This window comes from Atractosteus spatula, chromosome 7 (genome assembly GCF_055471065.1).
Source record: "Atractosteus spatula isolate fAtrSpa1 chromosome 7, fAtrSpa1.hap1, whole genome shotgun sequence".
Classification (NCBI taxonomy): Eukaryota; Metazoa; Chordata; class Actinopteri; order Semionotiformes; family Lepisosteidae; genus Atractosteus; species Atractosteus spatula.
In genome coordinates this window covers 59,889,761-59,911,928 of record NC_142712.1, presented here as the reverse complement: position 1 = coordinate 59,911,928, position 22,168 = coordinate 59,889,761, and the positions used below count along the sequence as shown (strand labels likewise).

Here is a 22,168-nt window from a genome sequence, read left to right as displayed (position 1 = left end):
AGCCGAAGGTTAACCTGTGCCCTTCATATTTAGCATTGTCAAATAAAACCTCAGCAACATTTTTAATACATACATTCAGACAACCGAACCAATTCATCATATGTGATTTTAAGCAAAAGGAGAGAAGCATCTGTGTAGTTCACATCATATAAATCTGCCGGCAAGGAAGGCCCGACTCCAGTTATTCCTAACTCGGGACTCTGTGGAAACTGATTTGATCAGCCGCCTTCACTCACTGGGCTTGTTTGCAGGAAGATCAGATTCCACAAATGTAACTTTATCCCTTGTTTCAACTCCAAGCTCAGTCACAGCCATTTACACGAGAAAGAGACTTCTTTACTGCTCTGGGATGAGCCGCTCACTACAAAGGAAAATACCCAAAGCCAAAGCCTTTGCTTAAAAAAATATAAGAAAAAAACATTTGAGAAGAAGGCAAAGCTAACTTCAATCTACATTTCTATACTGTAAACAGTATTCAATTAAGACAAAATAGTATTTGCTTTAAGAGCACAACTAACGTCTTCCTAAAGGCACTCTACTAAAAGAGGCTTGAAAGATGCTCTCATAACAGCACACAAGTTGTGCATAAAAAATTAAATTAAAAATAAACTGAGAAGAAATTCAGTGATGGTAAAACTTAATTTACCTTATGTGGGTAACACTACTCCAAAGAAAAACCTTTGGTTTTACATTGAAATACTGTAGTTTAATGAGATGTTCCTCATTATAATTTATTTTCCTCCTGCTTAAAACCCCAATTAAGATGGGCTGCACAGACTGAAAAGCATAAGATCTCCAGCAAAAATATAATGAGGCATTTTTTTTTAATTTACCAGTTTAGTTCTCTAGGGACTCCTTCAGTGACCTTTCTTTTAAATAAACATTTAGGGAAAAAAAAAAAGAGCCACAAACTTCAATACCATGTCTGTGGTGAGAAACGAAAGGCTACTTTATGTTCAACTGACAACTATTTAACTGACAGTATACAGCAAAAGAATTCCTAAACCTTGTCTGATACTTTTATTCTAATCCTAACAGCGAGGAGTGTCAGTGAACTACAACAAGCTGTTTTCAGGGGACTACACCAGGATAGGAAAACAGTCAGGACATTAATTGCTATGAGCAGAGCCACCTAGTGGGTATGCCTCAAAAGATCACTGCTGTTGAGAAAACAGGTTTCATTGACTTTGTTCAGAAAGTGTTTATTTCAGAGTCAAGGTGACTGAGCAGAGACAGTGAAGCCACCTCACTCACTCATTGGTACTTAACATCCATCGTCAGGCAAACAACTGTTAAAATCCAGTGATTTCTGACAGAAATGTGACTCAGATCTTTTCAAAGCGCTTTGAAAACCTTTTTTCAAAGCGTGAAGTGAAATATGTAGTTTATTTGTGAAAATGTTATACTGAAAACTGATACTGCTCACGTATGGGAAGAAAGGTCTCTGCTTAATGAATGTGGTCGTCTTAAAACATTGTCTGATTATTCACTTAGGTCAGTGTTGAGTGATATTAAACCAAATTGATTTATTTTATTACTGATGGGTATAAATGTTTTTAACATGCAAAGAACTGTTGAAAGGTTTTCAGGCACTGCCCTTACTATAATAGAAAAAAAACATTAAAAAGCCATTTAACAGTGGTTAATGGAATTAAAATTAAACTCAAGACACTAGACACCTTGGCAGAAGCATTTTTGGCTCGTTTTGTAGGCAACAGATCGCAAGTCGGCCTTGGTCAGCAAACGCAATCGAGGTGTCTGAGGTACCCCAGACGAGACTTCAAATTATTGAATTATATTGTCCTTTCTTAGAAAACGGAGAAGAAAAATCTGAAAAAAGAGCATTTTATAGCACAGAAGCCCAAGGCTGTAGTTTTCTCAAGTCCATCAGTTAAAGCATTTACAAAAGCCCGTTGTGGCTCCTGACGTATTGTGCGTTTTGTTGCTTTCTCACACCGTGATTGGTAGATAATACAAAACATAATCCTCTAAAGGAACCCCATTTGCATTTTCGAACCTTATTTCAGACTTCCTCTTCAATGAAGGAAAGAAATGCGGCTATTTTTTCCTGCTCACGTTTGCATTACTGGTCAGATCCAATCGGGCTCAATCAAGCCCGCGGCCAGCTGGAAGCGAGGCCGCTGACAGGAGAATCCGTCCTTTCGCACAGGAACAGCGAGCCACCCATCGGCCACAGCAGAGACTCGGCTCCTGACAGCTAGCAAATGAAAATGTAAATACTGGCCCTGTTCCGAAGTTCTGAGACCCAACAGTTTCTGACAGTCCCTGCCGTGTGATAAACACTGTCCGTCTCGGGCTACCTTTTATTTGAAAGCTATGACAAACATTTTGGCTGAAATGTAAATACGTGAGCTCATGACTGGTAAGTGCAGATCTGAAAAAGTTATCTGAAATTTGGAAAAACAAAAATCTGGTTTGACACAAAATAAACCATTTAGCGGTCACAGAGGGAGCAGCACACAGAGGTCAAAAACTTCTGCGGACGAACTGAAGGAGGGGGAGGGGTGGGGGCGGTCAGGTATTGCTGGAGATGTCATTTTAATGAGACGAGAAGGGCACATTCAAACTATGTGACAAGTAGAAAAACTTTTCAGCCAAGTGAGACAGCGAACATTTGACTGAGGCGTGCTTTTGTCCCGAGCTGCGAAGCGAGACGTATTGGTAAATAACAGATTCTTGACACCAGGCCGATAGAGGTATGCTGTTTATTTTTCTTTGCTCAGGGATTAGAACAGGAAGCCGGTGTTGCAGGCTACACTACTGCCCAAACCCTGTGAGCTGACACTCTAGATACAAGAGGGAGCTTAAAGAAAGGTTACCTCTCAGACTTGTGTCGGACCTAGGCCTTGCTGCAGGCCTGGCACTGAACAACTGCTGGGTCCTTGTCTTGGCTCTACATGTGCTACAGAACTCCAGATACCAGCAAAGGATGAGATGTTGACAACTTTTAATAAGTCTTTTGCATAAAAGGGCAACTCACTAATGTGGGTGGTGTTGGTGGGTAAAAAAAAAAGAAAAAAAGAAATTAATACTTAATACATTTGCCTGCTTTTATCCCATCTAATGTTCTATGCTTTAGAGCACAGAAAAAAAAAAGAAACTGTCCCTCAACACAAGATGTGGAACAGGTAAAAGCTTATTTCATGCTAAAAAGAAAAGAGACACAAGTGAGAGGGTGTGAGGGTACAGTAACACTCAAACTGTCTAAAGGGTATTGGCAATTTCACCTTCCTATTCCCATTTCTTTATTCTCTCTTCTTATCTCATTTTATTTACCAGACACTGTGATGCCACAGCCTGGATTTTTACTTGCCATTTGAACTAAATGATATTCAAATCAGTGGCACAACAATCCAGGAAACCTAATCTCTTTACAGGGGATGAAGACAGACCACAAATCTAAGCGTCCATGTCCAATGTGCATTTTTATAGCTCACACAAGACACGAGTGTGACGTTTTAGGCACTTAAAAACAAAAACAAGTTGCAATACAATCTGCGACGGGATGGATTTAAGCCGCTGCTTAGCTTGTGACTATAGTAACAGCAGTACTTCTAATTGGAGAGGAGGCCCCAGGCTGTGTCCACCCCCTAGGTCCACTCCTGTCCCTGCCCAGCTCATTAGCACAAACACATCATCTTAACACACCGTCAGTCTATCTGACAGCTTGTTCGCTTACTGCTTCCTGCCTGCCTCCCACTCCCCCTCCCCCTCCCCACTTAAAACACTCCATCACAGGTGCTTCTTTTTTCTCCCTCTCCTTCCTCTCTGCCTCTCCTTGGGGAAATTCATTAACAGCATCTATCCCCTCCCTCTAGTCAATGATTGGCACCATCATCTTTCCATCCTCCGCCCTCCAACATGCGAGATGTGTCTTCTGATTTCTTGACCCGCGAGTTAGCAGGAGAATTACAGCTCGCCACTAGAAGCGACTGTATATTTTCCTCTTCATAAACACTGTGACAGCTGCTCGAATCAGTCTTCCCTGACCTTATTGATCAGGACATGCTGGGAGTAATGAGACTTCACCAGTGACAGGGTAAATGGCCTCTTGCTAAACATAATGTGCAAAGGGAGCTGGAAGTCTGAACAACAGCTGTACTTGCTTATTTGTTTAAAGCTAATTTCCCTCTAGTCATGAATACTGTACTTTTAGCACTCAATTCTATAATTAGCTGCTTAGGACTATGATACCATTTAACAAAGGGTTTTCTAAGACAATAACATGGCTGCTTGTTGCTTTCCTGATTCACAGAATTAGTTATAGTCTTCTTGATATCACTACAACAGCATCTTTGCCTTAAAAGACACTGCCATTTCCCAATAACCGTGATCTTCATGTTTAAAACAAGCTGAGACTTTTCATTTCTGACAATGTTTGTTATTCGTTGTCTTTGTTACATAAAATAATCACCTGCAACGGGATATGATTAGGATTTAGGAAGACACTGTACCAGTTCTCTTTTTATGGGGAAGAGACAACATGTTTTAATTATTTTATTAGATGTTCTATATCATTTGACTTCTGAAACAGAATCCATACATACAATATTTGACATACAGGAGATTTGTATATGTTGTATAAGTATATATGGTTCTTATAATTATAAACCTTATGCATGCTACAAGCAGTAGTCTTACTCTTCACTTAGTAAGAAATACTGTTCACTAAGAAACATGTTTGGTCAAAATTCTCAGGTTATTTCCCCAGTGCAGTTGGTGGAGGCTGTAATTTTTCAATGAGAAAGTCGAGTGTGTTGCATTCCTGCAGACCTCAACAGTGATATCTGAGTAACAGAAGAAGGTGCAGAAGAAATGCTGAATGTCTTTGTTGATGACATCAAAAGGGCAGAGTGAATAATCCAAAGTGGTATCCAGCCAAATTGAATTTTTATGGACAATTAGCTTCTATTTCTAGCATTCTAACTGTTATGTCAAAATACATTTCAAATTTCAATGAAAAAATCAGCTTGTGACAAATAAGCAGGGTACCTTTCAGGGAATGTCCAAGGATGACTTACTTGTTTCACATTGTTATTAATTGCTCCTGCCAAAAAAAAGACTTTAGGGGGCAGGAAATAAGAATAAAAAATCATATGTAGGGGCCTTGAAAAATTAGACTTTGAGATGTTTCACATTTTGAAGAAATTATTTCCCTGGCAGTTTGTGTAAATGTCATACAATGACATGCATTGTCAACAGGTGACCGGACGCAAGCTCAAAGCTGCAGCTCCTTCTCTCTGTAAAGGTTCGTGAGCGACAGATAAGAAGCTCAATAACATTCTCAGTTGGGCATGCCATTATTTTTTTCTTATTTTGGTCGATGTCCAAATTAGTCTGGGTATTCCACTTACTATTGATGGCTCCAGACATTTTAGAGGTAGCTCAGCAAACCACAGTGAATCAAGTCATTTTTTTACTCCTACCTATTCAACTGACTGTATGAAATAAACACTTAGGCCATTTCTGATTACCGGTCAGGAGATGAATTTGGGTGTTCAATATATGATCGGACATTTTATTATTTTGCTCTTCACTAGATAATATAGTCAATGGTGTATTTACTATACAATGCTTTTACCAAGTTGGAAAAATCACAAGACTCCCTTAATTTTTGTTGGCTTCTAACAAAAAAGCCGCATCAACATGTTAAGATTGTATATTGTACTATTACTGAAATGCATTCTTAAGGGCATTTTCTAAGCAAACACATAATTTGTAATGTTGAAAGGTTAGAGAAAATCAAGATCATGTAAGCAAGGCATCCACTGGTGTTCCACAGATTCAGTTGTGGCGAGATCATTTTCTGATGTCTAATAATTGAAAATGGATTATAATATAAAGTCCTTGTTGAAGAGCCATATTAATGTTCTTTAAAGAAAACCTGCTACTGTTTAAACTAACATATATGAGAAGATCAGTACATTTGTTGTACCTTATTCGTCATTTCCTGATCAATTAAGCAGGGCCAGAGATCTTTTATATCAGTAACATCTTTTTTTTTTTTACAATGACTACCAAATCTGGCCTTCAATAGGAACAGTCTGGTAGAGAAAGACTTTAGTGAATACTACGCAACATTGGGGTAGCCACATTTCTTGAAAGGTGCTGGGAAATGGGTTCATTAGGAGATGAAAATATGTTTTCTAGTCTGCCTGTTTCAGGGATGAGTGGAGATTTCAGTACCATAAACTCATCTCAGCAGACAGGGACTGAGATGTGAGCTGTATTACTGCTTGAAAAGCACTAGTTGTGTTCAGTCTCTGTAGTACAGGAAACGATGAAAAGGAATGAACGGACTAGAAAAGACAGAATCATCACAGCTGCTGTATGCATTAAAACACGAAAAAAAGCACAAGTGTAATTACTTAATTAGGGGAAAAAATCCAAGCCTATCTTGGCTTCTTCACTGCTAAAATTGCTTGCATTACTTTGCAAAACAGAAGAGAACTGGAATAAAAGAAATCCTAAAAATATCCTTTCAACCTCTATGTTGCGCTTTTGTTTGTTTTCACTCTAATTTTTAAGAACCTTTGTTATGCTCCAGCAATGAACCTCTATCGCAGCGCTGGGTGTGTACTTCAGGTTGTCTGTGAGGAGCACAGAGCTGATGGAGTCGGGAGTACCTGTTTCTCCAAGATGCGGGAGGTCTCGCCCAGAGTCCTGTCCAGGCCTGACACCTTGTTGCTGGGCCACTGACCACTGTCCTGCCCCTGGAGTTGTTTCACCAAGTCCTTCACCAGTCGCTGGAGCCTGAGGAGCCAATGAAAGGATGATTCTCACAAACAAGTTGCGCCTTTTCACAAAATGATTGATTCACAAATTCACAGTACTGCCAGGCCTCCCTGGCAATCACACCAAACAGAAACGTTGTCTCTCTGAGGCAGAAGGCTGCAGCAGTCAGCTGAAGCAATTCACACAGCCCCACATGTGACCTGGGTACGTCAATGTCCTTTGTGAATGACAATGTGCAAGCATCAAAAGCAAACTTAAAACATACAAATATGCTCCTGGTATAACAAGGAGCAAAATCAACATATAAATAACAGCCCTATGCCACATTAAAATGAGTTTTCCAGACACATGGAATTCTCCAGTTGTCTTATGGAGCTACCACACTCATATTATCCTACACGACCAAAAGCATTAGGGCGTTCAGATGCATGAGGCTAAGAGTATATTTGTGTGGCCCCGATTTGGCAACTAGTGTTTCTTAAATTTTTTACTACGCCAAGGCTCCTTACTTTAATGAGGCCAAGCTCTGTAAAAAGCATTTAATGTACATTATAAATCATGGCCTACTGAAGGACTATGTGGGCCTAGAGCAACCTAAGTAACCTTTATAAATGTCCACCTCTAGTTTTAGGTGGTCAAGCACAAAGGTAAGCCTGCAGTCTTGATTACTTACTTGGCTTTGTATGGAGAGTCAGGGATGTGAGCCTTTGCTTCCAGAGAGGTCTCATACTCTTTTCCCCTGGAGATGAAGAAAAACAGTTACTTCATATCCAAGGGAGAAAAACAACCCCCCCCCCCATTCTTGATAACAAGACTGTTGAGAAGATAAGAAAACACTGGGGACAGGAAAAGGTCATTAAGCCAAACAAAGCCTGACACTTCTGTTTATTTTTCCTGTCTCTGCCTTCCAGCTTGTACTACAGACCTCTTTTCTTTCGGGCTACTTGGAAAGCAGTGCACAGAAAGCTAAGAAACCCCACGGAGGGCAAGTTTTGCTCTTCAGTGTATTCCGGTCTGGACTCTGCAGGGCAGTCTAATTCCAGCTTCGGGAAAACAGGTGTTGATGGAAGCAGGCCCTGTCTGATGCACTCTCTGTGCTTCTGCTGGTGATGACAAGTTATTACACCAAATGAAAACGAGATCAGTGGGAGACACGGTCAGTAACAACAACCAGGGCGTTCTTCTGACAACAGGAATAAAATAAAACGAGAATTAAAAAGATCTTGGAAGTTGCTCAATTACAACATTCTCATCATTTAACAGTGTCTTCTGACATATTGTTGTTGTAAGCCTAAATGTCCTGATAAAAACCCTGGCCTTGTAATAACAATTAGCCCTTGAGCCAGGGTATGGCAAGAGGAGGCTGCTTTCTCGAGGGGTTGAGTAGGGAGCTGTCTTTTACTGGGCCCCAGGATAGCTGATAAGAACAGTCAATGAAATCCTGCCAGACAGTCGAAGGATTTACTGTCAGCAACCAGGAGATAAACTCAAAAGGTTTCAGGAAGATGAGAGGTTACGCTGTAATATATTCCCAGAAAACTAACCCCGGTCTGTCGGAATTCATTTTTTTGGTCAATGAATGAGTTTCCTTGGACTAGTGACATGATGCACAAGGTTAGACAGATGAAATAGGAAACGAAAAATAACACAGTATTTAAAGCACTGAACAAAAATTGAAATACATAGCTGAACCCGTAATCTCGTCCCTCCATGAAATTAGATACATTAAATAAAGAAATTACTAAATTCCTTCCTAATGCTGCAATTGAATTTGCATAGAAAAAGAACGCACATCACTGTGTTGTGGGATTAATGAGTGGTATAAGGTTAGATTTTTACACAGACATTTTGAGTCTTTTGCATAGTTTACTGTGAAATTATAGATTTCTTTGTTTCTTTAGTCGCCCGTATTATAGCCAACCACCCATTATCTGAAAGCTCTTTGTCCAGAAGAGAGTGACGGTAGCCTGAAAGCCATCCCACAAGCACTGGGCATAAGGCAGGACTGAGAGCAGGTGACAGTTCTTGGCCTGTATGGGTTTGCAGGGCCAAGAGAAAGGAACAATTCAGAGACACCAATTAATCAAGCTAGTATTTCTTTGGAGGTGGAAAAAACACAGAAGATCTAGGATAAAAAAAAACACATGAACGAGGGAAGACCATGCTAACTCCCCACAGAAGGATTCCCCTATATAATAAGCTCTAATTCAAATGCCACTGTACATCCCCATCTTTATTACAGGCCAAGAAATAAAAAAGGCACTACTGACGATCCAAAAGACAATCTTGCTGCCCAAAAGCAGTTACCGAAAGACCCATTCAAATCACAAACTGCCAATGGCCATTCACATGTCATCTAATCCCCCAAGTTTTAGGTATTGGGAAAACACAAATAACAGGGCTATTTTATCTTATTACAATATTTTATTATATTTATTATCTTAATATATTTATAATTTAATATATTGAATTTATAATATAAAGTTTTACTACAATAGAATTTATATATTTAATTATAACATAATTAACAGAGCTATTATTTAATTTGATCAATTGAAGAACACTTTTCAACTTGGTTGTATTGAGTTATTAAATACTTTTTCAAGTATAATCAGTATACATCACTTTAATTTTACCTGCAAGATTCCACTCCGACCATGTCATCCTGAAATTTTGCAGTACAATGTCCTGCTGTTAAACCCAAAACTACCACTGAGGTTTCCATTCAACAGCTTGTGATTCTCCAATTTGTCATCAAATATGCAAATATTTCCGTGATCTGGTTTGTGGAAATAGAACGAGCTTGCTTTCGCATGTTGGCTGCTTTTCAGTTTAACCCTGTAATATCCAGAGATGATTAAAGAAATATACAATTACATTTTAAGAAAAAAAAATGGACAATCAATTTCTTAAGTGATTAATAAGATTGATTAATCTCTTAAACCAAACAACACTATGGAGTAATACTAAAACCAGGAATAAATGTATTTTGAACTTCAAGCAGGTAGCTGCATCAGCAAGCGTACACTGTAAAAATTGAAACACAATTCTTCCTGTCAATAATATTAAGAGACAAGACAGAACAAGAAAAATATATTTCACCGTCACACCATTGCATGATCTTAAAATACAAAAAGGGAGTATCAAATTGTTTTGGTAGGACTTAATGAAATAAATCATTAATAATCATAAAAATATTCAACTAAAGTACATCCCATTTCTAAGAAGTGTTGACATGAATTCCAAATGCATTAGTTTCCTAGGGTCAAATGTATTCTTCAGATATTTAAAGGAAGACTAACTGTTTTAACTTAATTTAAAAAGAAACTCATACACTGGAAGTGGGCTCACCAGTATTAGAAGTATCTGCACTACTCTGAAAATCTCTTTGCAGGAGAATGCTCCCACTGAACTATACAACTGGGCCTAATCAATGGTGTGGCCTCAAATTTCTAAACTATAAAGATTAAAGGGGAACACAAAAACATTTCCTTTTTAAAAATGAGATAAAAAACTACAACTTGATCGGGAATAAAATAAGAAATGAACTTAAACAAAGCATCTGTGGCACTCCAGCAGCTCCAATGGGCGCTCCACAGTCCCTCAAACATTTTCCCTCTCGAGAGACACAGGCTCTTCCTGGTACAACAGCAGAAAACTTAAACGGGTGACGTCTCATGGCCACGGCTTGGAAGTGTTCATGAGAGAGAGAGCTGTGCATGCTTCTCGCCCGCTCCTTAGTGAAAACCCTCGAGCGGACCTGTTCAGACACTCATTGGAGGACGTCTGTTTGTGCTGGCGGAGGGCCAGCGCTGCGGAGGAGCTGAGACAGGACCACTCCAGAGGCTCCAACATGCCGGGGACCAACAGGTGGAAGGCTTCAGCTGTCTATCACTCTCTGCGAGACCTCCCTTCGCTGCCACCCGTCGGCACTGGGAAACTGGCCTGACGCCAGCAGAGCCCCCGTAGTGGAGGTTAATAGAAGCGAAGGGGCACCACTAAGCAATAATCTAAAGACAGCATATTTTAATGGTGTATCGCAAAAAATAAAATGGAACTGGAAAAACTAGAGCAAAACTGGAAACCGACAATTACTGTATTTCTTTATCTGTTTGGGGGGAAGAAAACCAGACAGATTCCTAGTCCTGTGCCAAAAACCCTCAGGAGAAGTGGCAACACAGTAGAAAAAAAATAACTTGAGTTCTGATGAGCAATATTTTATTGCTGCTGGGAACAGTTACCTTACTTCGTAGCCTGTAATTATTAATACTTAGGTATGTAGATTCCCATAAAACTCTGCATGAATGAGGCTATATTGACAATTCACATGGGGTGCATTATTTTACCCCTAAAAAGAGTACAGATATGAACGGCAAGTGCAATAATAAAAATTTGTCTCAGAGTTATTAATAACTTGATGCAATAAAAACAAAACTTTAAAGACCGCAGTAGCTGAGTGTGAAGTAAGACCTAAGATTTTAACGGCATTATTTCCAGATGTGCAATTGTTGTGAATGAGTTCTGGAGCCCAGGTACTGTAGATCCATGAACTCCTCTGGACAAGCTGCACTTTAAATGAAAATGCATGACTAAAATGAAACGTTACAAGAAATATACATGCAACAAAATAATTCGCCATTCTGTACAATTATATCTAGTACTTTGAAATACTTTACTCTGGTGTTGGATGTCTTTGAAAAAGCTGTCCATGTTTCTCCCTTTTAGCATGCAAAGCTAAGTGCTGAATTGAAAAATTTACGTTAAACAGATTAGTCCACTAATCTATACTGCCTTTAATCGCCTTTCCCGCCTATTCAGACATTTTAATTATTTATCAGTGGCCCTCCCAAAACGAGTCATATTAACAGTTTCTGAATGAAAAACCTCTTGCTTTGGTCGGGCTTCTTAGGTTAGGGAGACACACCATCCCCATAACAGCGGGGATGGTATTTAGAAATCAATTTGCTGAGCAAATGAACTGTAATTCAATAACAGGGAGGCTCCGGGCACCATAGCAGGCTTTAATTACTGCTGCACATGTGCAGAAGCTGAGCCCCACCAGACCACGCGAGGGAACAGGAAATCACTTTCGCTTTACACCACAAGACCTGTAAAGGAACACAGATGTGGCATTATACTCACAGATCCCATCAAATCCACTCAAGGTGGTCCCTCAGCTCCTTTCCAGAAGACGTGATAAGAGAGTTGGCACAAAAACAAACCTATTCAAATTAGGTATATGTTTGGACGCTAAAGACAACCAAAGATGAGGTTTCGAAAATCAGGGCATAAAATTGAGCTCTTCTCAGGCTCTAGGATTCTGGGGCTACCAATAGAAAAGTGAGAACCCCTGGGGGGGGGGGGGGATACATGATAAATGAAACTTTTCAGCTTAAGGATCATCCACGCTTGAAAAACGACACTTTTACCCCCACCTGAAAACAAAGAAAAGACATTGCCAAGAACACACAGCATTAATAATGTCAATAAAAAGATCTGGATCCAGAGTTTTGACAGTGTCTGTATGTAGGTCTGACCGTTCAGATCTAAGCCAGCACTGCAAAGAAGGCAGCTCATTTATGACAAAAGCTTTGCATGGAAATTGTATGGATCATTTCCACACACCAGTGTTCCAGACCACTGGCCTGAGGATCTCTTACATTTATGACCCCTCATAAGAATACTCCTTTACACCATACGTTTATAGTAGAGTGTGTTTGGAATGGGAATTCCAGTCTTGCAGTTGATGCCCAAACTCTGGGCTCCTTCAAGAAACGGCTGGGTGAAATTCTACATTCTCTTAGCTACTAAACTACCAAAGAAGCAGGATGGGCCAAGTTGATGGCCTCCTCTCATTTGTAATTTTTCTGTTGTTTTCCAGGCTGTGGGAAAATTACACCGTGTTCAAGCTCAATACTTTGTTGCAGCAGACTGGGTTTTAAGGCCCTGCAAGGCACACGGAGGAGACTGGGGGACACTTGCTGCAAACCTCCAATCGGTGCAAAATATATCTGAAATTGGATCATGCAGAGCCGATATCATCATTCACAAGTGCATGATCTAGTGATTCAAACTTGTGCTTCTCCGCTGTTAACGGTTTTTGCCTCTGTAACATTCACAACTCCATTATCCCTTAAAATTTTGTTGCTGCCGTCGATTCTAAAAAACACAACGGGGGCAAAATCAAATCAAAGCCACTTCTAATAGTTTTTGCTTTCGTGATGCGATCCTTAAAAATAAATCAAGACACAATCTGTTCCATTGTGTGTACCGATATAAGGGCATGTCCAGATAAATAGCAGATCACACAGGTGCAGAATAAAATACTTGGCAGCTTTTCGTCTAATGAAATGTTATGTGTACAGTTTAGTACTAAGAGAGCTAAAACCATTCAGGGGGTATCAATTGCATTCAAAGATGATCATCTTAAAAGATTAAATGGGTTGATAATAACAACTGATATTAAGAATTATTATGATATTAAAATATTTTTTTTCCCCATTGTTGCTATCGTATTCTACAGTGTGCTTCCAAAACACCTGAATACTAATTTTTACAGATACTTAAACATATAAAACTAATTGCTAATATACTTCAGTAAGAAAAATGATCTGTTCGGCACCTTGTTTCCACAGTCTTGTTTTTGATTAAATTCATGAAATGATGCGAGTTAATGGGTTTTATTAGGTGCTACTGTCCTCGTGACATCATGAAAATAATCAGACTGGTTCTGATGCTGAAAAGTGGCTTGAAAACTGGACTCCTGGTCTCCTGAAACATTTCCTAGCCAATGTTCCTGGAAAAGTGGCATCATCTTCTGCCAGCTTTACTTTGCACCCCGAGAATCCAAACTGAAGCTAATGCCCTCACACAAAGGGAAAAGAACAGATCACAACACAAGGACCTACTGTACTCTATAAAAAAGAACGTTCTTGGCATTTGAAAAATAGTTCATTTCTGAAGTATACCAACATTAGAAATATGCATCACTGAATTTTCAAGTAAGGGTGCATTTGAACATATTAATCAAGTCGATAAAAGCAAGAAAAAGCAGACAAATCTGTTCAGTTTTCACGTGGGGCTTTGACAATATCCTGCCTCTTCATCAGTGTAGATATTACACTATTCTGCTGTGACAGGTTTACACTCCTAGAGGTTAAATGAGGAGCAATTGCTAAGCAATATATTATCTGCTACAGCAGTCTGAGTTAAATGGGGTAGGGTTATAAATATTAGTAATCAGTTTAAGAAAAAAAACACAAAAGCTACAATGCAGAACTAATAATCAATTCATCATGAGCTGTCCCTCCATTCACCTTTACTGGCAGTGCATACAGACAGCTCATACCATAAAAATGTGCCTGGTAGGATATGTATTTATAAAGTTGCTTACATGAAAATGACAGTACACATCTATCTACTTTAAAGGTACCATGAACACTTGTAATCAGTACTCAATAGCTATCAACCAAGCACAGAATAAAAGGCAATTAAATTACGGCTGCTGGACTTCTCACAAATATTCTTGCAGGTGGTGGCTACAACTGTGGGTCAAAATGTTCACACCATGCCCACAGACCTGGTCAAAAAGCTAGTCTCGCCAGACTTTTTTTTTTTTTAAGATTACAGGACATGTGGAGGGAGACTCAAAACTTCTTTGGTTAGAAAGAAGACATGTGGCTGAAAACCTGAAACAGCGCATCACCATTTAAAGCAAGAGAGAACTGCACTTATCCAACAAAAGACAAGGCCACTACTAACAAACAAAACAGATCTTAACAAAGCTTTCTACTATATTTTCCAGAGCACTGACGACCGGCTTGTTGGCACACCGCTGATCTGGCTTCGACTAAGCACAGGAATGCTCTATCCCAACAGTTAAAGGATCTGTGGTGTCAGGTTTGCGAGCTGGATCAGTTGGTATGAGAGCAAGGACTACGACACTTTCCCATTCTTTGTCCGGTTCAATTTATCGAAATACTGTAAGGAACAGATCACATGACCACTGCTTCATCCCCCCCCCTCTTCTCTGGTTTACAAGAAGCCACGTTCACTCGGGGACGGTGAGCGCCTGCGATCGCCTTTTTCGCTCCACCAACAGAGCTCCCTTTGTAAGTGCGTCTCTTTCCGAAGTCAAGCCAAACACTGCAGACTCTGTTCCCCGGAGCCGAGTTAGACATGCACTGCACAAACCCACATGTCACGCATTGAAGGGGAATGGAGGTGGGGGGGGGGAGGGATACATGCAAAATGAAACTTTTCAGCTTAAGGATCATCCACGCTTGAAAAATGACACTTTTTCCTCCACCTGAAAACAAAAAAAAGACACTGCCAAGAACATAGAGCATTAATAATGTCAATAAAAAGATCTGGATCCAGAGTTTTGACAGTGTCTGTATGTAGGTCTGACCATTCAGATCTAAGCCAGCACTGCAAAGAAGGCAGCTCATTTATGACAAAAGCTCATCCCTTACTATATACCTTTGTATGGAAATTGTATGGATCATTTCCACACACCAGTGTTCCAGACCACTGGCTTGAGGATCTCTTACATTTATGACCCCTCAAAGCCTTTTACAGTAGGTATTAAGTGCTTATCGCAGCTTGGTGAGGGGCTGGGAGCGACTGGGAACAGATCCTTCCGACGTCGTCACTTGGATCCGAGCAAAGCAGACTGGGAGAAGAGGGAGCTTTGGCTGAGTAACAGTTCCTGTCTGACACCATTCCGGCTGCTGGGATGCAAAAAGGCCACCGTGCTTCACATTAAAGGTCAGATACGAAGTCGATGCTCCCGAAAACTCACACCACGCAATACAAATGTACGTAATTCCCCTGTGCCGATGGGACCTCAAGGCACTTGATCAGAACAGACAGGATACGGCAGTTCAGGGAGGTAAGTCGTGTTTTTTTACTCACGGCACCTCCATGGCATCATGTGCTCAACAAGCTTCCCCCCCCAGCCGAGATTCTTGTGTTTATACAGGGCTATTTTCAAATGATAATCAGATCCATCCTCTCATTTGGAGATGGCCATCTGGTTAATGTTTTTTCTGTATACTTTTTGAATTTGGAACTACTGACTTCAGTTTTTATTTTTCAAACATGCTGCCTATTTTAAATCCAATGAGAGAAATGAAACCTATTCTTCACACCCTGACTAACTGGTGTCACTCTCACAGATTTGCACCGGCAGTACTTCCTCCAAGAAAGGCACGTGTGCCCTGTGGTTTGATTGTAGAGCTCCATGTAAGCACTTACTTCACAAACATGCGCAGAAATAATCATCAACACAGATATATGCGATTTACAATGACTGTATTCATATTTGTAACGGGACACCAAAGAGATTTGAGATTTGTTTTATTGGGAAAGTTTGTGCTCTTTAAAATCCACCACACGATGGATCCAGCACAAGAGAACACATTAAGATTAACCGTGAAGCCTCACAGGGCTGCAGGGAGGCTATGAAACGGAGACATTGCAAATTACAACAGTGAGTGATTTGCTACGGCACAAAACCACATACAATTTAAATCAGAAATTCTATTGTTTGAGTCTTCAAAATCGCAGGAAAAAAAGTGAAAAATGCACCCAGCGTAGAAGAAATCTCCGTCTTGGGTATAAAACATTCTGGCAAGCACGCAAGCATTAATCCCGCAGCACTGATAGATCGCTTGGTGTTGAAAAGCAATGTCAGGTAGACTGTATGTTTCACAGTTCAGTTAAAGATTCATTAAACATGTTAGACAAGTGCCTTTGATTCTGCCCGACTCGAGGCAACATGATCCAGAACCTTAGGATGCGGTAATGTCTTCCAATGAAAATAACTACAGCTGGTGACACCTCAGTCACAAGGTGAACCAGGGCGGCCCGCAGTGAGACGAGCTCGGACAAGCCCGAGTCATTCCTCCCTGCTTCCTCTTTAGAGCCCAATGACAAACGGCTCATCCAACAACACACTTTCCATTTCGCGACTTCTTCAGCCACCACCACCACCCCCCCGCCACCCCCTTGTTGTGACAGGCAACAAAATTGATTAAGCCCAGCCCTGGGATCTGACACTGAAGCGCGTTGCCTTCTATTTGTTGATTACTATTGATTTTCTTTGATACTTCATTTAAAAATCAATAGCCCGTAGAAGAAAAATAGGCATGGTTTACACATACTTTAACATACTATTGTACACTGGAGGATGCTGCAGTTTTGGCAGCACTCTGGCAGCCAATTATGAGAAAAGCTCTTAACAGGTGAAAGCAGGGGCTTCAGATCGATTTCCAGTTTTCTTCCCCAATCACAGAAAGTGGCTATAAATTAGGCTCATCAGTGTTATGCTTAAGACAGCCATGAAGCACATAACTTTTTGCTTTCCATCCGCTTGTTACTCATAAAAGCCGCGCTTGTTGTGTTTCGGCGCTCATTAGGTTTCTTCCCACGGAGAGTAATGCCCCTGGAAGAAAGATGGCTGGATTACCTGGAGCTCATCCGAGCGCGAAGCTTCTTCGCTTTCTTCCTCGCCTTCTGCTTCTCCTCCCCGTCTTTCACTGTCTCCACGGCGACAGAGCTGTCGGTCACGATGTCCACGATGTACTTCTTTAAGGACAGGTGTTCCTTTAATCGACAGAAATAAATGTCAATGGCCGGCTTTCCTTAAGGGTACATTATCAGGGCCCACAGAGTATTGTTTTCAAAGTTTATTTTTTACGTTCCACTTTGAAGACGAGTTTTTCCCACGTGTCGGACAATTGTTTTTCAAGACTGTTAATTGATCTCTGCTCAGAACTTTGCTAAGAACAAACTCATTTCCAATAATAATAACTCAGAGACCTGTTTATACATCAAAACCCTTACTGATCCTGCTCAAGGACAGGACAGCGGTGTCCCACACAGTGTCTGAACTCCGGTCTGGAGCCCCGAGCGCGAACAACTAACCCCCGCACTCTTGTAGAGTGCTATCATGGACCGTTCAAATTTGTTTAACGACTAGCCCGTTTATAAAATTCTTCTTTTTGAAAGTATACCTAAAAACTGAAACCACTGGACTGCAGTGCTGCAGTTTCCCACATTTAAAAAACTCCTACTGTAGCATTTAATATAAAATTTCAAATGGGAACTTTAGTGTTCTGATGATCTTATTCTTGTGTAACCACACAAGCGGCCTGGTTTCTGCAACAGTCTCTATAACAACTCTCAATAAATTGAATAAATGGTTTTATTAAGCTTGTAAAAAAAAGTTGGGCTACCAGAATTAAATGAGTATCTGTTATTGTTTGGTTCTTTAACTAGAAATTCAAAGTTTTCTTACTCTCATGCTCTTAAAATATTTTTTCTCTGAAGTATATTTGTTTAAAAAAGGCCCGAAAACAGCTATTTCTCAGCAGGACTGCAAAGCTCAGAACTTAGATCAATGAAAAAAAGACCCCGGATTCATTTACTTTAGTTTACTTTAGTTACTTTAGTTTTTTTTCCATCCCAGTTGCCCAGTTACAGTTGTTCTTAGCACATTCAAATTTAAAAAAATAATCTTTGAACCGGATTACTTCAGCAGTGTTCATCAAATCATTAGTCATTAAATACTACACTTTCTGTGTGCTTACTTCTATCAATTGCTGCATAGGGTTGCTTATTGTTTAAACTGTACAATTTAGCTCAATGCTGGGGAATGACATATTTATAAAAAAAAAAAGAAATCGTGGCCAGGCATGACCTCATTAGGTATACAGTGTGAGTAAGTCCAGTTAAACAGGCCATGGCTTAGGCATGTTTGTAGGAGGTTTCCCCGAAACCGAAGGGTGAAGACTGGGTCTGCTCCTACCCCATTACTTGGAAATACATTTCTCATGACGCACCTTACAGGCGGCACTGGAGGCGCTTGGGCTTTTTCTTTTGGCCTAGTTTTTCTTCAATGAAAGTATCAATGAAAGGAAACGGCACATCCTCGCGCCTTCAAAACGAAAAAGTTTCCGAAACAGAAAAAGGCAAGAGTTTGCGAGACTCGAGAGTTGCGAGAAACACCCCCCCCCCCCCCGCCGCTCACATTTCACAAAGCGTGTCTGCGTACCAGAACGCGCATTTCCCCAGTAAGGCAAGTCCAGCGTATCAGCTCGGAGTATGCCACATGCACCGCAGCCCCAGCCTGGCTCAGGGGGTCTCTCATCGAGCGGCAACGACAGAAGGGGGCTGAGGGGCACGAGGGTGAAACTTAACCAGCCTGCCCAGCTGAGGGGGGAGCCGCTCTGGTCTTTCTCATCACGGCTCCTCCTGGTTGCCAGTGACAGAAGAGACAAAACCCGGGTTAATCCGGCTCATCTGGCCCCTGAAACGGACACCACCTGAAGGAGGGTTTACCACCTCCCCTCAGACACAAGGTGCAGCTAAGCCCCTCTCCCCGCCCACCTGGGCCCTGCAGCCGAGCAACAGCCGTCCGCCACCGTCCAAGAGAGGAGGAGGAGGAACGGTCCGGCAGACAGTCTCCAGTCCCGGCATGTCCCCTCCCCCCCCGAAACTCCTCCAACTCTGATCTAATCTGGAGCTTTAAGAGATGGCTGGAAAGAGCACTGGAAAGTTCAACAAGCTTATTCATCCCTCAGCCCACGGGGGCCAGGAGAGCTCAGAGCTGTCAGAGCCTCAACAAGAGAAAAGAGCAGTGAAGCCACTGCAGAGAGTCAGAGCTCAAGGTGTTTCTCAGAGTTCTCACCTTTCACGATGAGCACCGCGGATTGATATCACAGGATCCTTTGGGGGGGGGGGGGGAAGAGAATGACAAAGGGCACGGGGTAGGAAGTCTTGTTACTGAGCAGTACAGGATGACACCAGCAACAAACAAGTCCCCCATAATACAAATTGACTTGCTGTATAGAAAAGGACTTCTTCAATCAGTCTAGCCTCTCCTATTGAAAGAACAGGTGTTTCTCTCATTGTGCAATATATACATTAGTCAAGGCCGAAGCGAGAGGAACAAGGCTGTCAAAAAGTCATTGTTCCACCCAATTATCTGGTGCGTCGGTAACACTTGATGAAATTTTGATCTCCTGCAGATCAGCTGGAGGGGGTGTTGGTTTTACTCTCCATCAGTCTGTAAAGGAGTATTCTGGAGATACTTGCTTTTCTTTTTTTTTAAAAAAAAGAAATCACTACGTAATCTCCACAATTCATTCTTTATGCCAGCTTCTCTACAAAACCTGCAGAAGGTCCTGCAATACTGTCGTTTTATATTGAATGCACTTCTTTGTGTTGGTAAAGAGTTTCCATTCTGTCAGGAAATAAAGCTCAATGTGCTCGGAAGCAGGCTGGATTTTTTGGTTTTGTTTTTCCAGTGTGTAACATGTTCCTGCTGTGTGGATATGGATTTGCACATTAACAAGTAGAAAGGCAGTCCTTCGTGGTGAGGGCTGGTTATAACAGACCACCTGTGTGATCTACTTGTAATAGCTCTAAGATCATGAGACTGTCAAATAGTAGTTAACCAAGGAGCAACATAAAATCTGAAATCAATGAGTTCTATTTATTTTTCAGGCATATTGATTAGCAATCCAATAAGGAGCAATGGCACCTTGTAAGGAGAGGGGCAAAAACATGGCTCTTAACTCATTCACTAGATGTACACAAAATTTCAAAAAGATTAAGTCATTGTAAGAAGATACAGGAAATCTCAAGCCAAATCAACTCAACAGCCTTAATAAAACAGCTTTACAAGGAAATCTAAACACTTACAAAATTTAGCTACAGGAGACCCACCTTTAAATGCCACAGACACTGCTGGCTTTGTTTATGGAAGTACTGTGAATATATTGATTTGTGCTGCATATCAGAAAGATCCAAGACAGATATGAGGCGCTGCTTTCCCTTTCAACAGAGAGGAAACAGATGAACATTAAAGAGTCAAAAAGACTTGACAATGACCATTCACTGCAATGAGAAGGCGGCTGCATGCTTGCCACCCTTCCTTAAAGCAGACAAATTGTGTAAAAGTGTGCATTTGCATTATTTCTGCTATTATTTGCATTTCTGAGAGTGATTTGCAAGGCATATTATATTTCCGACAGGCACTGCATATACTTTCCGCTGGCCATCCCAGAGTCCCTAGGGAGTGGTCTGCTGAAGAACTTGCCCAGCTCCTCCTAGAGAGACAGATGTTCAGCAATCACCCTGATAGGGGATGCAGTGCTCGCCTTGTTTAAGTAATGGGATTGTTCCTCTTACAGCTTTAAAAGCAAAAGAAGCACAGAATGGACATCTTGGGACATCACACACTATTCCAAAAGAAGCTAGGTTGTGCTGCCACTTTCCAGCTTGTAGGAGCATTAGAATGCTTTGGCACGCCAAAGCTCATGTCTAAAAACAATTCTATCACACACTAAGACATACATTGCTTGAAAACACACATTCAATGTCTTGAAGCAAATGAAATTCTGGGAATTGATTAGGCCTACTTATTTCATGACCATTTTTTAGTGGGGAGCTCAATGCAATTATGTATAAATAGAACAAATTCTTCAAATACATGCCATGAGCACCTGGGCTGTTTCACCACCACACCGTTTTTTGTTTATGGGCAGAAGGATAAGGGGTTAATTTATGGTAAGGATTCATTAATGAGGCATTCTGATTAAGTCAGACATATAACTTTTGTACTAGCTGAGAAGTCAAGAGAAGTATGATCCCCAGCTGTCAGAGATGAATGGCTCTGCTGTGTGAAAGAGACAATAGGACTCAGAGGATACCCTGAGGCACAGCAGGCTGACAATAACAGTGTCTGCTTTTGGTCAGGGTAATATGAGAGATTTTAAAACATCACACCTACAGTGGCAGTAAAACTGTCGTTTTATTATCTCATTATGTCAAAATGATGTGTTCACCTATCTCTTCTCTTTTGTGAGCTACAAAAGGGCTCTGTGGACAGCTTCTCCTGTAGTGAGAAGTGAAGGATTTCATTCCAGTTTCCACAATACAAGGCCGCTTGGTTCTGCTCAAAAGATCATTGGAGATCTCTGAAGCCCTTGTCAGACCGGCTATCCAGTTACTGAGGGTGTCCGTGTTACAGAAAAAAAACTTAGGAATGTTTTACACTGCGGAAGTTTTTAAAGAAAAAAATCATTGTTAGCGCCTTTACCAAATTCTGTGCCATTATTTGTTGAGTGGCCTTTTTCATGTTCTCTATAGTATATCAGAACACAACGTGCAAACAATAAAAACCCTAAAAGATGCTTTAATGTATAATCTGTTGACGATCAGTAAAAGATAATATGGTATATATTAAAATAGTACGGACCACTACTGATGTGCATATGTGGTCCACTTCGTTTTAAATACACCTCTTCGGGGCACGAAAACCTGTGAACTGATACAGCTCAACTCAAGAGCAGGGCTGTCAGACTCGCGTCTGGCAGAGCCCAGTGGCTTGATGTTGTTCAGG

General features: G+C 40.9%; 1 protein-coding gene across 3 annotated transcripts in view; it reads right to left on the bottom strand.

Annotated features, from left to right (window-relative positions):
* The window catches only part of scaper (S-phase cyclin A-associated protein in the ER), a 125,785-nt gene that overhangs the window by 54,561 nt on the left and 49,056 nt on the right, over positions 1 to 22,168 (bottom strand). For all 3 annotated transcript variants that reach the window (XM_088921049.1, XM_088921050.1, XM_088921052.1), the window contains exons 20-22: positions 17,228 to 17,364; positions 7,430 to 7,495; positions 6,648 to 6,774 (exon numbers count right to left, since the gene is read on the bottom strand). In XM_088921049.1, the coding sequence (XP_088777175.1) occupies positions 6,648 to 6,774; positions 7,430 to 7,495; positions 17,228 to 17,364 (330 nt within the window). The remainder of the gene's footprint in view (positions 1 to 6,647; positions 6,775 to 7,429; positions 7,496 to 17,227; positions 17,365 to 22,168) is intronic.